The sequence below is a fragment of the Musca autumnalis genome, unplaced genomic scaffold (genome assembly GCF_047663935.1).
Source record: "Musca autumnalis isolate F117 unplaced genomic scaffold, ASM4766393v1 scaffold_4, whole genome shotgun sequence".
In the NCBI taxonomy this organism is placed as follows: Eukaryota; Metazoa; Arthropoda; class Insecta; order Diptera; family Muscidae; genus Musca; species Musca autumnalis.
The window spans coordinates 39009541-39026839 of record NW_027411977.1 but is presented as its reverse complement, the minus strand read 5'-3'; the positions used below and the strand labels follow the sequence as shown (position 1 = coordinate 39026839).

Sequence of the window (17299 nt, the reverse complement as noted above, 5' to 3'; positions counted from 1 at the left end):
ATGTCTGGGACTGCTTCCATCACCGAAGCACTATTGGAAACCCAATTACGCATATGAAATCCACCCTTGTGGTGAATAAATGAAATATCTGATACAAGTTTTATAGCCTGATCTACTGTGTCCACAGAGTCAAGGAGATCGTCAACGTAATGATTTTCTATTATTGATTTAACTGCATCTGGAAAAGTTTCTTTGAATTTGTCAGCGTTTATATTTTGATGTACTGCGAGATACTAGGAGCGCAAGTCGCCCCAAAAATTATTACGTCCATGACATACACCTCAGGATCATTAGATTGGATACAATCGCGCCATAAAAACCTTTGCACGTCGCAATCTTCCGGCCGTATGCAGATCTGATGGAACATCTCCTCGATGTCTCCACAAATAGCGACGGATTTTTGGCGGAATTTAAAAAGGATTGATGGCAAAGGTACTAATAGGTCAGGACCTTTGAGAAGGAATGAATTCAAAGACACACCACACGATTTTGCAGCTGCATCCCAAACCACCCGAGATTTTCCCGGTTTATTTCTGTTAAATATAGCAAAAATTGGAGGTACCAAACCTTCCCATCAGCACGATTAATTTCCTTATCATTTAATTTTCTTATATACCCTTTAGACACATATTTTGAAATTGTACTCCTAAAGATGACCATAAGTTGTGGATCGTCTTTTAGGTTTCCTTTCTAAACAATTGAGCCTCTTTAAAGCCATTTGGTAACTATCTGGCAAATTAATGGAATCAGCCCTCCACAATAGTGGAACTTCATAATGACAATTATCTTTTTGTTTTGTGTAAATTTTAAGCAAATCGAGAGCTCTTTTCTCATCTTCAGCTATAATTGGATCTTTTACACTGATGCCAATACTTTCTAATTCGTAAAAATACTTAATCAATTCTTCCAGCCTATTGTCATACACCGAAGAACAATCACAAGTATGAAAATTAAAATGCTTACTTGAGTCTGTGGCAGCTACAATTCCGTAGACTATCCATCCAAGTTTTGTGTACACAGCTACAGGTTCCGATGGGCGACCTTCTCTTATTTTGCTCGATATGCCTACGTCGAAGTGGTTTAATCCAATGAGTATTTTTGGTGCCACATTTTGATAACTTTCCACTGGTAAATTGCGAAGGTGGGGATACTTCTGGCATAACGTATTATAATCCAAAGACTGCACTGGCAAATTGATAGAAGTCACGGTACATACAGTTAAATTGACTGGTTCCTTCTCGCCACCTGAAATGCTTATATTTAATTTCTGTGACTTTCTTTCGTTGCGTTCTATACCACCCGTCCAACGTAAACACAGGGGATTTGGGACGCCATCCATTTCTAATTGTTGCCGCAATGATTCGTCCATTAAACTAATTGATGAGCCTTCATCAAGAAAGGCAAACGTTTTTATTATTTTATTGTTTCCGTAAACTTTAATCGGCACTATTTTAAATAAAATTTCACTCACATCGGTATTGTGTGAATTTATTACTTCTGCACCGATGTAATGAGGGATGGTGAAAATATTCGCAGTCATCAACTCCACACTTCTTTCTACGTTTGCACTCATCTCTATGTTTACATAGGCAAAATTTGCAGAGATTATTTTTTCTCACCACATTCCATTTCTCCCCACGTTCTAGTGAGAGATATTTATTGCAAGTAGCAAGAGATCTACATGTGTTGTTGTTACAAACAATGCAATTGTGGTTCTCTTTCGGAGTGTGAACAAAAATGCTCTTACTTGTTTTGGGTTTGTCATATTCGCTCTTATTAGTTGAGTACTCAACTGTTATACTGCTGGCTGTGACGCCAATATCAAAGATCCACTTGTCAAATTCGTACAAATTTGGTTTTATGTTGTTGTTCATCATATGACTTTTTTCGTTTGCCCATTTCATTTGATACGATGGCGGTAACTTTTGCAACAGTTCTTGAAGAAGGGAGGAATTGTTGATTTCGTCAGCAAGGTTGCTTGCTAGAATGGTGGCAACTAAACTCCGCACATGCACGGCAAATGAGGTAAGAGTTTGGAGATTGTTTTCATGAACTTTAGGCGCTGATTTAATCTTTGTTTTTATTGAATTTATTATTTTTTCAGGCTGTCCAAATAGCATGTGTAAAATTTGCATAACAGCTGGTACGTTTGCTGGGTGAACCAACATTTGTTGTACGCTTTTCAAAGCATCGCCTTTTAAAGCTCTTTGAAGGCGAACAAGATTTTCGGCATTGTTAAAAGCACAAGCGGTTGTGGACCATTCAAAGTTGGAGTAAAATACAGGCCAGTCTTCAGGGTTTCCAGCGAAGATGGGTAGTTCCTTCGGGATAGATTGTCTGGCGTGTACTTGACTTGAATTTAGTATTCCCACTTCGTGAGAATCGTAGTGAGGTAAAGCTGGATAACGTGTAGAAGACATATTGGGCTCTGTGTTGGATGCTGACCGTAATGGTTCTTGCTGATTGTTGTAAGAATGACTACCATTATTTTGTGAATTGGTCAATTTTGATTGATGCGTATTTCGGTGTGAATCTACATTAGTCATCCTTCCTAATCGGGAAGATGAAAGAGGTAAGCTAGAGTTTGGCATATTACCGATCGATCGCTGCATTCCATGATTATTCCCACTATTGGTGGGCCCTTCAGCACGACAATTTGGTACAGCGGCAGACATAGAATTCTTGGCAGATTTAAAGATCACTGGTTGTATGCTGGATGGTTCTTCATCAATATGATAACACATTCTGGTTGTATTGTTGTTATTTTTAGAGCTTTCATAAATAGTTCTTGAAGTTACATTAAAAGATCCGTCGGGTAAGCAATTGGCTTGCCGATTGTTTGAATTTGTTTTATTTTGTGAATCGAAACGTTGGGATTCTTCTTGTTGGTTAATTTGTTGGGTTGAACTATTTGAAGTTTGGTTTTCCTGTTCTGACAAATTTAATGTTGAAACTTGTTGGGGAAGCGGTAGGGGTTCTGGTAAGCTGCGTGGTTGAACAGCAGTTGGTTTACTTTGGGTTTGACTTTGTGGAGATGTTGGGGAAAAAGGGACATCGTTTAGCCATTTTAAAATAGATTCAGATGTTTTGGAGGATGTTTCAGAAAGAACTTCAGCTTCATCAAGAAGTTTATATTTTTGGGATACATACGCCATATTAATGTTGCGTTCCTCTTCGAGCCGCTGAAGCTGTAGTTGAATCCTTCTGGATTGAGATGTATTTGAGGAGTTAGAACGTCGACTGCAAATGCTATGTTGCGGCGAACTTTTCAGAAAATGTTATTTTAAATGTCGTCTAATTTCCATATGATTATCGCTTTAGATTAACTGGGATATATTGTTCATATTTAAAGAGCTATAACTATATTATTGATACACATATCGACAAAATTCTTTCAGATTCGTCTTATACGATGTGTTTACTGTAAGCAAGAAACGTAAACATATTTAAAAGTTAACATCACAATTTTCGATTTTTGTCCACTGTTGCAACACTGTGCTTCATCTGCATAGGCAAGTACCCTAGTTCCTAGTGTATTAAATCCCGTTCGCCACTAGTCATAGCAAAGGAGATAAAACTCCCCCATCTTCTGCTTTAACTCCCTCTATTGCCGCGCTAAAGTTAATCCAGCAGTTCCTCTTAGCATTCGTGACCTCGCTTTTATACTAATTACAACTATTCCTATATGGCTCCCAATCTGTACTATGTTTGGTACTGTTGGCCTTGTTGTATGCCCTCCTGCTGACTTTCCTGATATTGACCTGATTTTTATTCGACCAAACTGGTTGAGTTTTCCTACCTGGTTGAGTTAATGGGATAGGTTTTTCATAACAATCATTGAGAGCATTTGTGAGGTTTTTCCTCTCTGTGTGAAATTCTGGAATTTCAAACAGTCTCCAGGGGTTCATGTGAGTATCGCCCTATATTTGAAATCAATCGCCTTCTCTCTTACCCTCTACTGGAATTCAGTATTTTACCTGTCTCACTTTGGTATCACTGCTTGCCCAGTGGAAGTGATGGACATTAGCATTACAACCCATTACCTATTGATTATGTGCGTCTGGTACTTCATATGATATGTAGTCCGAGGGTAGCACCAAGCGAGTCTGCAAATCCTTATAACAGATTCTGAATTCATTCTTCAAAATGATATTAACCAAATAACAAATTAATTAAAAATTTATTATTTTTTAATATTATATTTATTCTATCGGTTCAAAATTTAGCCAAACTCCACCATCTAAAACGGACAATAATTCCATTTTGTCCAACAAATTATCATCGCGTGTTTTCGGATTCACTGTCACATTGAAGTTTCTTATAATTTCAATGATAGCAGCCTTTGCTTGGGTTGAACCAAAACGCATTCCTATAAAAAAGTTATAAGAAATGTATTGGTATATAAAACAATATATATGTACTCGTTTATACATATGTATCCAAACACTCACCCATACATGTGCGTGGACCATCACCAAAACCTAAATATTTGCCCTCTTCACGGTATTTCTTAACACCACCATTTTCGGGAGAAAATCTCTCCGGCATGAATTCTTCTGGATCCTCGTAATTTTGCTCATCGTGGTGTATGCTATGCAGGGGTATGAATACAATTTCACCTCTCTTCATTTCGAATGATTTTCCATTGGAATTTACAAATTTATAGGGCTGTGTGCAAAGTTTTGTCATCGAAGACAATGGTGAGAATAGACGTAGAGCTTCTACAAATAAAAATAAAAGAGAAGACTTAGAAAAGTTGAAGTTTACGGTTTGAAAACAATGTTCTGATATTAGTATATGGATAGATTTATCTGGTAGGGTGGGCTGACATAACTCCCAAAATGAATATTCGGCGTTGTTGTTCTCCAGACCACGGTCATAAGAGCGAATAGCGATCATACTAAAGTAAAGAAAGTGTTGAATGCGAAACCGGATTTAAGTCTGTCCGGGGTTGAATGTTTTAAATCTCCGTCTAAAGGCGGCTACTTACAGAACATTTGAATTTAAAGTCGATTATAAGGTCAAGGAGGTTCAATAATCGTAGCCAAATTTGCATCTATCCTTGTCGAAGCCACCGGGAATCTTTCTTTTATAACTCAACAAATTGGGCTTTGTGTAATATTTAATTTTGGCTTTTCACCAACGATAGGGAAGTAGAACGCCCAAAAGACCGGCATATTGCTTTTAAAAAATCGACAAGGTATCGATGTCAGTAACCGATATGTTGCCGGCCAACGACATGAGGACATTGTTCCTACTTCAGATCTTGCTCAAGTGATTCGCGCGAGCGAATTAAACTGGCTATCGAAGTTACAAATAATATATAGGAGTACGTAGTTGTCGGAATCAAGACATCTTTGACATTAGATTTAGCGGCGGACATTTTCATATTCCCTGGATGTAAGAACCGCACCTATGCCAAGCGAACACCGAATACGTCGTGATCCTGATTATCTGAAGGGAAACACCGAATAAATTGTGTTCCCGATCACCTACAGTCGAATACATAATTCCCGATCTACAGCCAAACACCGAATACATCGTGTCCCCGATCATCTACAGTCGAATACCGAATACATCATGTTCCCGATTATTTATACCAGAACACAGACAACGTCATCGAGGTGCTCTTTTAACTGCCGGTAAAATACCAAGCGTAGCTTTTGTCACCATCTGTCAATAACACACCGATGAAAGTAACAGCCCTCTTTCCTAGATTCGACAACGATTTAACCCTTGTTTGGAATTTATTAAATCCTCTACCAATGTTGTATTGCTTTAGAAGATCTAGCCACTTTTTCATTTATGCTCGCCTACTAGCCTATTGACTTCAAGAGTAAGTTCCCTAAATTTTGGGTCATCCGGGTTCGCACGACGAAGCTCATCACGCTCACTTGCTAGGCGAAGGGACGCCTCTGCTGGGAAATTTGTTCTGATTTCGGGTATTCGACCGGAAGGTATGTGGCGAGCGTTGAGGTGGTATCGGAAATTTCTTTCAACTACGCCAAGATCTGAGGGAACGGGCACCACTCTGAAGTGGTGATTGGTAAAGTCTCTGAAAACTTTATAATCAGATTTTCCATGGTTAAGAAAAGTACGACAGCAAGAGGTTATGAAGTCGGGTGATCTATTAACGGAGACGATGATTTTAAATTGGACTGAGTCAAGCGAAATAACGGTTTGCAAGAACAAGTCGTATATCAGAATGGCGGGATGTGACGATATACTCTTATACTCGTAGGATGGTCTCCGTTTACGGTGTTGTGTGCAGGTATCAATTTGTCGACCAGCGTTACACTTCTGGTCATTGACAAAACGGAATGTTAAGTCTCATTATGAGCACTGAAGTTATAAGGTTATGAAGTCGGGTGGTCTGTTAACGGAGACTATGATATATGGATAGTATGCTATCGGTGACGATGATAGGAAGGTCAGACCACCAAGTGAAATGACGTGTTACCAGGACTCATCATTTATTAGACCGATTGCCACATATAGTTATCACCAGTTTTCCCTGTAAAAATGTCTACCTTGGTCGTGAAAATGTGGAGCTATGAGCGTTGAAGTACCCTTAAAGGCACACATTAAGCAGACATTAAGCACCTCTACCTCGGCAATCCTACACTTTACCCCCATACTTTCAATGTATAATCACTAGAGTTAAGCTCAAACGAGATAGGTCTGTATTGGACAAACTTACATATGTATAAAGAAGGCAAGTTTTTCTCCTAACCATCTCAACCTTGCAAGCTACATGTGACGTTGAGTTTTGTCTCATGGATCGCGGCGACCCTGATGTCCAACTAAAAAGTCTACAATTTCACTGACTTTGTTGCAGGCGCCGTTGCAATGGAATTGCAGGGATGATGCATTTTCGGTGCGCTGAACAGCAATCGGCGTGTGAAGTATCTCGTATTCCGATGATGGCTATGAATATAACTGCGAAGTTGTAGACATGCTGATATACGTTATGGCGCAGCAGATAGCATCAAAACTCTTTTCGCAGTAATCCTGGTGAAGACTAAGACCAAACTAAGATGAGGTTCCAATATGGACTCAATCGGTACACTGGTACCTCCCACACAAAATTTCGGAAAACTTCAGTTTCGGACCTGCTCTCGAATCGCTTTGATTTTTGTTGTAACAACTTGTATTCACGGCCAACCATACGAAAAATAGCCTGAAAGGTTCAAAAACCCTATGGCAGCGTGTGCAGTGGTTGGAGCGCAAGATATCTCTCGAACCGATCTGCCGATTCGATCCAAAATTTGGCCTTCATAATTTGTCCAAACTTAGTTTATGTTCGAATATAAGCCATATCGGTTCACTTCTTCAGGTGTCTCCCCCACAAAAGTTCAAAAATGTTCGAAAAAATTGTGCGCACGATAACTCTTGAAGGGAAGGACCGATTTTGTCCATACTTTACGTATGCTCATATATCTACCAGGTATAGATCAGGTTTGAATATGGACTATATTTGCCCATTCCTTCGGATACCTCCCACACAAAATTTCGGATAGATTCACTTTAAGACCTGCTCTTGACTAACTTTGATTTCTGTTGAAGCAAATTGAAATCGCTGTCTCAATTACAACGGTAAAACTTTTGTCAGTGGAAGTCCATACTTCTTGGGAAAACACCCCGAAAGTTGTAAAAAACCCCTATTACACAATATGTAGTAGCTGGAGTGCACAATAACTCTAGAACTGATAAACCGATTTGGTCCAAAATTTGGCCTTCGTCATATTTTGTCCAAACTTAGTTTAACTTCTAAAATGGCCATATAGATCCTTTCCTTAGGATACCTCCCTACAAAAGTTCAACATTTGTGTCCAAGTGCAGTTTAGGGTCTGTTCGGAGATCCTTTGCAAATTTATACCGGTGATGTTTTTTGTGGTCCTATTTACAGCCATATATGTTTTCCGTGGACAAGTCCATGCTTCCTGGCATACTGGTCCAACAGGTGTACGATAACCCACTGAAATTACACTGAAATGAGTCGAAAAGTTATGACTCTCAGAATAAGATCCACTTCCGTAATGCACTATGTCGGTCCATTCCCTCCTCCGCAAAACTTTTGAACTTTAATCCTAATCCACATTTTTGTCGGCAAGTTCAAATGTCCAAAAAGAGCCACAAAATTCTGAAAAGAACCTAAATACATTCGATCTGTCCGTAGATGAAAGTTCCAATTCACTTATCCTGAGGGTATATCTCTGTCGGCAAAGCCGACTGATACTTTTTTACTTGTTATTTTTGTGTTATCAGCGTTCGACTTTTTCTTCCGTTTTGTTCATTTTTTCTATCATTGTCAAATAATCGTCAAATAAATGTCGAAAAATCAGTTCCACCATTTTTTACCTGAAGAAATTTGTCTGGTAGTCTGTGGTAGAAGAGAAAGGCATTTCTGCTTTCTCTCTCCTCTTTCACTCTCTTAAAAATTGTTTCCAGTTTTTACCACTTTTTGGAGTTAAGGAATGCTTTAAACTGGTAACAAATGGTAAACATGGTAACCTCTGGTAAGTAAAGGAACACAACTTATATGTGCATTGAAAAAAAACGCCCCTATTACCCCTTAATTCAAACTTACCATTAAAACAAGCATCCAAATAGGGCATCTCCGAAAGACTTTCAAAGCTTACACAACCATCCTCATTAATGCTACTGAGAATTTCCTGGCGTAATTTCTCTTGAGCCACAGGATTTCTAGCTAACTGTAAAAATTAAATTTGTTTGGTTTATTTTATCTCCATATGTAAATATGTATATAAGTGTGTACTTACCCCCAACAAACAGTGAGCAATACTGTGAGCAGTTGTTAAAAATCCATCTGTTAAAAATGTCATAGCATTTGCTGTTAGAATTGTTTTCGAATAGTTTTTCTTCTCTTGCAATTGCAACAAAAAATTCAAAAAATCAGCGCGCTGATTATTCTTTTCTTTTTGTCGCAGCTCAATCGATTGCGACATGAGATCGAAGAAAAATTGTGTTTTTTCCTTGGTGAAAAAACTTTTCTTAATAAACTTTCTTAGGCTGGGTACAAGGGCAACCACTGCTTGATAGATAATTTGAGATGATGAAAACGTCAGGAGATTTTTGATCATATCGACAAATTCAGATGGTTTGTCGTTTAAAGTACCAACATGTATACCCAGAACGCAATCACTAACCACTTCGGTGGTGTAACGCAGGCAGAGCTGTAAGAACGAAAATAAAAAACAGAGTGATAAGAGTTATAAAGATTTTAGAGAGATAAAAATAAATAAATATTTGACCTATGTAGTGGGTCTCATTTCTACCATTCTTTAAGCACTTACATCATATGCATCAAATCCATTTTTTTCTGGCACTTTAGCCTGATACCTGATAAAATCGGTTAAACGTTTACAGAATTCCAGTGTTACAGGATAAATGCTTTTTATCTGGAAATAAGAGAATATTTGGAATAAATATATTTTAACAATATAACACAAATTATTTACCCTATTTGCTGACATTCCCGGTGCTAATTCATGGCGTCTTTCCTTCCATAGTTCACCTCTTAGGAAAAATGGATTATTTGCACTAATGACATCGGTATTTGGATCAATCTTTTTTTAATTGAAAATTATAATTAATGTATTGCATATTCAATTTGAATGGTAAATTTTTCCTAAAACTTACATTTTCCCCGATTTCATTGTCATGAAAATGTTTGAAATCATTAACATATATTCGGTGTACCAATTCAGGATCTAATATTAGCAACTGTGGTGCTCGACCAGTAAAAACACCCACAAATTTATGCGAATTTCGATAATTTCTGAAAGCAGAACATTGTTTATCAGATATTTATGAGCCACGAAAATAATATTATTTGTTATACCCTCAGCCTGTAAACTAACAAGGGTATATACAAGATCAAAAATATCTTAGACCTTTAAATTTGAAATTGAATAATACCTGTCCGTCCGTCTGACTTTCAGACGGACAGTTTTGTGAAAGAGGTACAAAAGTTTAAGACTTTTAGCTAAAATTGTGCGCACGATAATTCTCACAGATCAACCGATTTTTCCTGACATAGATCAGGTTGGAATATGGCCTTTATCGGTCCACTATTTGGGGTACCTCCCACACAAATTGTAAAATTTTTTTAACACAAGTGCTGTTTAATGATACGTCTGGGATTGTTTGAAATTTTTTTTCAACATGTAGTTCTAGCGTCCCTATTGCAACAGTAATTTTTTAGCGGACAAGTCCATACTTCATGAAACAATCGCCCAAGAGCAAAAACTGCCGGTACAAACTAAAATGACTAAATTTCGTTTCGCACCAGTCTGTTCAATGCAGACCTATATCACATAAGCCTGGATCTAATGACCCCTACATGGAATGTGTGGAGCTGGTGGTCAGTTGTGGAATTGCCGGGGTAGAGTTGCTGAACGTATACATTTCACCGATAAACAGCTGTACTCAACACTAGTCCGCTTTTGGAAGCTCATAACCGTCTATTCTTGGGGAACTTTAATACCCATCACGAGTTGTGACATTTGGTCCTCGGAAACGACCAGAGGGGTATATTACCTAATTTATAGCTCTACGTTTTGCATGTTTAATGAGAACGTCCCTACCAGAAGAGTGTCACAGTTCGATAGACATGACCATCGTGAGATCTGGTCTGACAAATCTGTCTTTTCTCTTGGATCAGACCATCTCCCAATTATTGTCTCCATCATCAGACATCCCAATTTCATTGAAAAGCTGATTGAACGAGTTTCAGAGTGGTCACTAATCATCGCTTCGCAGATTTGCCAAACCTTTCTGATGTTTGGGTAGCATAAAGGACGTTGCGAGACATCATCACTGCTGCAGCCGCTCGCTATATACCTGCCGGTCGAATACCCAAAGTGAGACCAAACTCCCAGCAGAGGGCAAAGGATTACCAAATGACCGTGATAAGCTCCGTTGTACGAACCCCTGTGACCCCAGGTTTTGGGAGCTGACAATGGAAGTTAACAGGTTTGTCGGGGAACATAAGCGGAAGAAATGGTTAAATCATCTGAAGAATTGTAACATTGGAGCCGGAATAAATGAAATGTGGGCAACAATAAAGTCACCCACGAATTCTGGACTAAGGAAGATAGGAACTCACTCACGTTTGGCGACGTGAGACCGAACTCCAAGCAGAGGCTACGGGTTTGCCAAATGACCGCGATGAGCTACGTAGTACAAACCCCAGTGCCCCAGAGTTTGCGAGCTGACAATGGAAGTCAACAGGTTGGTCGGTGAGCATAATCGGAACAAGTGGTTAAATCATCTGAAGAATTGTAACATTGGAGCCGGAATAAGTGAAATGTGGGCAACGATAAAGTCACCCTCGAACTCTTGAATAAGGAAGGTAGGAACTTAGTCACGCTTGGCGACGTTACGCTGACTGATCAGAAGAGGTACGCAACATATTTCAATCGAAAGATTGTCGAGCACCCGGAGGGACATGGCGAAGAGAAGAGCATTAAGTGAAAATAGATCTTTACTGCCGAGGATGCCATCAGGAACACTAAATAATCCAAAGCGTTGTACCCTAATGGAATCTCCATGGTCATGATGAAACTATCCAACGATGATCTATCCAACGATGAATCGTACAGATCGATTTCTCCTTTGTCGCCAGTAGCAAAGGCTCTTGAGGCTTTAATCCTCCCCAGCGTCAGAAATAGCTATCCGACTACACGCTGCACGCCATCTCCACACATATTTTTCGAGGACTATACCAGAGCAATCCGTGTTGTAGAACAGTAATGGCAGCACTTGACTTATCAAAAGCCTTTGAAATTGTCAAGCACTCAAAACAGTTTTAGGACATCAAGCAGACAACCCTCCGGTCAAGTTTGAAACGTTAGATAATCAACTATATGTTTGGACGCCAGTCGTACGTAAAATTCAGGAACAAATGGTCCAAGCCCCGCAGAGAGAAACAGAGAGTTCCCCAAGGTGGGGTGATATCTCTGGAACTGTTTACACTCTACCTCTCCTGTATTCCGCCCCCTTCAGACGGCATTGAGATCGAAAGTTATGCGTATGATTGATGTCATTTGTGAAAGTCTGAACTCCAATTTGACTGATATTATACCATTTTCCACGCGAGGAATATTGAAACATCCGCCACTAAGTCTACAGCCACTGTGTTCACTACGTGGACGACAGAGGTGAGATCAGAAATCATCATGGTCGATGGTAGCAGAATTTCGACGACAAACCATCCCAAAATTCTAGGGGTCACATTCGACAGTATGTTCATATCATCAGCGCATGCCACATATGTATATCTGCGACTATCTGAGATGTGCCAACAAAAGATATATCGCGACAAGTCGGTCTGTGGTAAGCTATCTGGCGCCAGTTTGATCCGCAAATATAAATGCAACGTGGTGGACAAATATTCCAACCTTTCAGAATGCCTCATTGAGAACTGTAACAGAGTGCCTCCTCATGTCTTCAGTGGACAATCTACATGAGGAGACAATGATTCGTCCACAATAGAATGCTTTCGTTGCAATACTTGTTTGGGTGTAATCGTGATCACAATATGGTGCATAAGACACCCCCAGGTATGTCAGGAGGAATCTTCATGATCTAGAAAGAGAGGTTCAACGTTACAATAGAGAACAACTAGATCAACAAGCAGTCGCAGATGCCATAAGCAACACTCGTGTGAATTCGATCCTGGGAGAACACCCACCGTTATCGCAGTTGACGAGCGTCAGCTGCCACGATAAACCAAAGTAGTTTGGCTCAACTACGCTCGGGATCGTGCAGCCGTTTTAATTCCTATAGGGCTTTGATCGATGACACCGTGTAAAACATCTGCCCAGCATGCGGCACAGGCCTGCACGACACACTGCGGCTTTACAACTGCTCAACTAACTACACTCCTAGAACTGGAGATAGATCCAGATTAAGCAGAAACAAGTAAAAAGTCGTTAAGTTCGGCCAGGTCGATTTTTTATACCCTCCACCATTAAATGTTCTTACATAAAATGGAATAATAAGTTTCCTTTCCTGCCCATATTTTTATCGAAATAAACTGGTTTTAACTCAAAGGGAAAAATCGATGTCGGTGTTTATGCGGCACCCCCCTAAAGAGTCTAGTTTTGTTTGATATTAAGATTTCCAAAGTTTGAGTACAATCGGAATATGTTAACACGTGCCACTGGGGCCTCAAAGTTTCCATAGTAATTTGTATGGAGCCAAAAGCGAATTTTTACGAAATCGCTTATCGTCCAATCGATTAAAAAATTTACCAGTTCATTTCTGTGGCTAAACAAATAATCCTACAAAAATGTTTGAAAATCAGGTCACATTTTAATATTAGCTATATATAGGGCCCATGGAAACTTTGAGGCCCCCGTAGCACGTGTTAATATATTCCGATTGTACTCAAACTGTGGCAATCTTAAAATCTAACAAGTAAGAACGGCGTTAAATCTGCCGGGCCGAACTTGTTATACCATCCCCCACAAGTTGTATTGAACTAAAATGGAATAATTAGTTTACTTACGTGTATGAGGAAGACTTAATACTAAATTTCAGCAATTTCGGTAAAACAGTGTGAGGCACCGTTCTATGGGGGCTATTTCAAAATGTCGACCTATACCGACAAATTTCTGACGGAAAGTTTTTTGACTCAAAGAAGACTAAATACCAAATTTCCTATATTTCTGTATGAGAATGTGGCTAAAACTTAAAAAATACCGAAAATCAAGAATTACGCTTCTATGGGGATATAGGAAGACGTGGACCTATACTGATAATACTCTTCTGGAATATTTTATAACTCTTGGAAGACGAAATATCGAATTTCAGCCATTTCGGTTGGATATTGACGTCACAATCTTCAGTATTACGAAACGTGGACCTACACCGACGAATTTTAGTCAGAAATGGGGAAATATGAAAACGTGGACCTGTACAGACATATTTCTGGCGAACGGTTTTATATCACATTCAAGACTAAATACCAAATTTCAGCCATTTTGGTGGAATATTGAAGCCACAGCCTTCAAAATACGGAAAATCGGGAGGTACCTTTCCATGGGGGCTATATGAAGGCATGGTCCTATACCGACAAATGTAAAGGGGAAGTTTCAGTACCCCCAACGAAGTCTAAATACCAAATTTCTGCCATTTCGGTGGAATATTGAGGCCACAACGTTCAAAATAGCGAAAATCGGGAGGTACCGTTCTATGGAGCTATATGAAGGCATGAAACGATACCGACTAAGTTCTGGGGGAAAGTTTTATACCACCAACGTAGACTAAGTGCCGAATTTCAGCCATATCGGTGTGACAATAAAGCTAAAACCTTCAAAATACCGAAAATCGGGAGGTACCGTTCGTTGGTGGCTATATGAAGGCGTGGACCGATACCGACAAAATTCTGGGGGAAAGTTGTATACCCCTAAAGAAGACTATTTACCATTTTGGTAGGATAATGAAGCTAAAACCTTAAAAATACCGAAAATCGGGAGGTATCGTGCTATGGGCGCTATATCAAAACGTGGACCGTGGACCATTTTCAATACAAACCATCCTGCAAGTAATAAAAACTTCTGTACCAAATATTGACTCTCTATCATTAAAATTGCGAGCTGTATCGTGATTTCAACAGACAGACGGACGGACATGGTTAAATCGACTTAGAATGTTATGCTGATCAATCGGGAGGTACCGTTCTATGGGAGCTATATGAAGGCGTGGAAGGATACCGACAAAATTCTGGGGGAAAGTTTTATACCCCCAAAGAAGGCTACGTACCATTTTGGTAGGATAATGAAGCTAAAACCTTAAAAATACCGAAAATCGGGGGGTACCGTTCTATGGGTGCTATATCAAAACGTGGTCCGATATATCCCATTTTCAATACCAACCATCCTGCAGGTAATAAAATCTTCTGTACCAAATATTGACTCTCTATCTTTAAAATTGCGAGCTGTATCATGATTTCAACAGACAGACGGACGGACGGACATTGTTAAATCGACATAGAATTTTATGCTGATCAATAATATATAATATACCTTGTAGGGTCTCCGACGAATATTTCGATGTGTTACAAACGGAATGACAAATTTTATTATACCCTCTTTAGGGGGTGACCCATAAAAAATCCGACATCAAATTTTTATAACCACCCTAGTGGACCTATGTTGACAATTTTTGGAGGAAAAGTTGTGTAACTGCAGAGAAACTCAACTGTTAAATTGCATGTAGTTCCGTCAAATAATGTAGCTAAGACCCTCAAAATTCCGAAAGGCTGTTATATGGGTGTTATACCTAAACATGGGCCTAAATGGACGATTTTTAGTGAAGAAGTTTTGTGACCACTGAAGACCTCAAATTACAGCAGGTTCGGTTAAATTTTTTAAATAAAACCCTCAAAATACCGAAAATCGGGAGGTACCACTATGTTGGTGCTATACCAAAACATGGACCTATGTGGACAAGTTTTGGTGGAGAAGTGCTGTGACCCCTAATAACCTTATATCTTAAATTACAGCTAGTTTTCGATAAAAATTGTAGCTCAAATATTCAAAATACCAGAAATCGGGAGCTACAGTTATATGAGGGCCATACTAAAACGTAAGCCGATATAGTCCATCTTCGAACTTGACCTGCCTATGGCAAAAATACACTTTGGTGCCAAAATATAGCGTTCTAATTCAATTATTGTAGCAGCTAGAGTAATTACAAGGGTATAAAAAGAACATCTCCAAAAAAGTCAAAATTAGTTTTTTGATTGAAGCTAATACAAAAGACTAAAATACATGCTCTTGCAAAATTTCAAGCTTCAACGTTAGCAAATAACGATCCTATTCAAGAAAAGGCTTTTCGGAAAATGGGGTAACATTGCAGATTTTGTTGTAATGACGGATCCCAAAACCAAGCGTTTCCGTGGTATTGTATATTATACAATACAGTTACAACAACTAGCAAATTCAGTATCCGATTAGGTCAAAACTATACACATTTCTTCCATACATGAAGCAAGTTCCGGATAGTTTTTGCCTTGGTTTTTGAGGCAAACAATAAAGGAATCCATTTTCTGAAACCCTATGGAACAATTATACATAACACAGAAACTTCCAAAACTTATTTTAGATTTGTGATCTGTTTATAGTATATTTAGGTTATACCCCGGTTACACTTTACCGGATTAACCCAGTGGGTTAATAAATCCTTATGAAGTAGATTAACACGGCAAAAATCGTTAATGTAACCGTACAATTAATCGCAATTGTTGTTGGTTTTTGTATAGCTAATGATTCGATATTATTATTGTTTTTTTGAAATTTTCAATTATTTCAATTATTAATTTAGTTTATTTGTTTAATTTTTTACTATTAATTATATACATATTTTACTATATTTTATATTTTTATATACTAATTAATAATTCGTTATTCACTTCAATTTTTCCAAACACTTAACACCACCGAACACTTTACCTATAAACCTGATCCACATCATAGATAAAATGACGATTCTGGGTAAATAATGATGGAAAGGTACCAATTCCAAGATGTGATATAGCTTCGGGAACACCACGTTTTCTCCAGCTGGCAAAGTTCCACATTAAAAATGTGTAAAGCAAAATCAGCGTAGCAAAAACTAAACATAATGTAATGTACAACGACTCCATGATTACTTCTTGAGTATTTTATATAGAAAATGGCTTTAGAGAATCACACAACACAAATTTGTAATTATTTCAAAGAAAAATATAGAAAAACACAACTAAATTGAATGGAACAACAATCTTCAACACTTGCAACGAAATGAAAGTTTTAATTAGATGGGCTTCGGGTAATACTAAAAGTTAATTTTTCGATTTTGGTTGAATTAAATATTGTTTGTTATTTTTAATTTTATGATAACAACGTACATGTGGACAGTGGTTATCTTAAATATATAAAGGTCCCTCTTTCACCACTACCAAATATTTTTATTAAATATGACGACATTTTTTAATCAGCAATCAGTTCACAATGACAAAATAAATAATTTGTACAACAAATATGATAATATTTGTTATTGTTTGCAATACGTCATACATTCTGATAAACAAACACTATTTCTGCTATTTCGGTCACAGGTAGTAGAGAGATAAGAAAAGTCGACCAGTGATAATCACACATGTACATATGTGTCTGTCTATTTTTGAATATACATACTAAAGATAGGGGGCATAATCACATTTTGTTGTCTTATGACTTTTAATTGCAAGGAAATACAACATGTAAACACAAATTGTAATATCTGT

The 17299-nt window shown here is 38.4% G+C and overlaps 1 protein-coding gene across 1 annotated transcript; it reads right to left on the bottom strand.

Annotated features, from left to right (window-relative positions):
- Positions 1-4179: 4179 nt before the first annotated feature.
- On the bottom strand, positions 4180-16823 carry LOC141402032 (probable cytochrome P450 28d1). The gene is made up of 8 exons (XM_073982655.1): positions 16485-16823; positions 9664-9802; positions 9483-9590; positions 9318-9422; positions 8784-9197; positions 8591-8714; positions 4452-4721; positions 4180-4369 (listed from the first exon to the last, which is right to left on the bottom strand). Exons 1-8 carry the CDS (start codon positions 16676-16678, stop codon positions 4203-4205), a joined length of 1521 nt encoding a protein of 506 aa, XP_073838756.1. The 5' UTR covers positions 16679-16823; the 3' UTR covers positions 4180-4202.
- Between the last annotated feature and the right edge of the window lie 476 nt (positions 16824-17299).

Excerpts from the sequence above, each read along its gene's own strand:
- LOC141402032 (XM_073982655.1), bottom strand. The coding sequence starts at position 16,678 with ATGGAGTCGTTGTACATTACATTATGTTTAGTTTTTGCTACGCTGATT. Across the intron at positions 9,803-16,484 it reads GATGTGGATCAGGTTTATAG|AAATTATCGAAATTCGCATA; the intron begins GTAAAGTGTTCG and ends TTCTGCTTTCAG. Across the intron at positions 9,198-9,317 it reads ATGGATTTGATGCATATGAT|CTCTGCCTGCGTTACACCAC; the intron begins GTAAGTGCTTAA and ends TCGTTCTTACAG.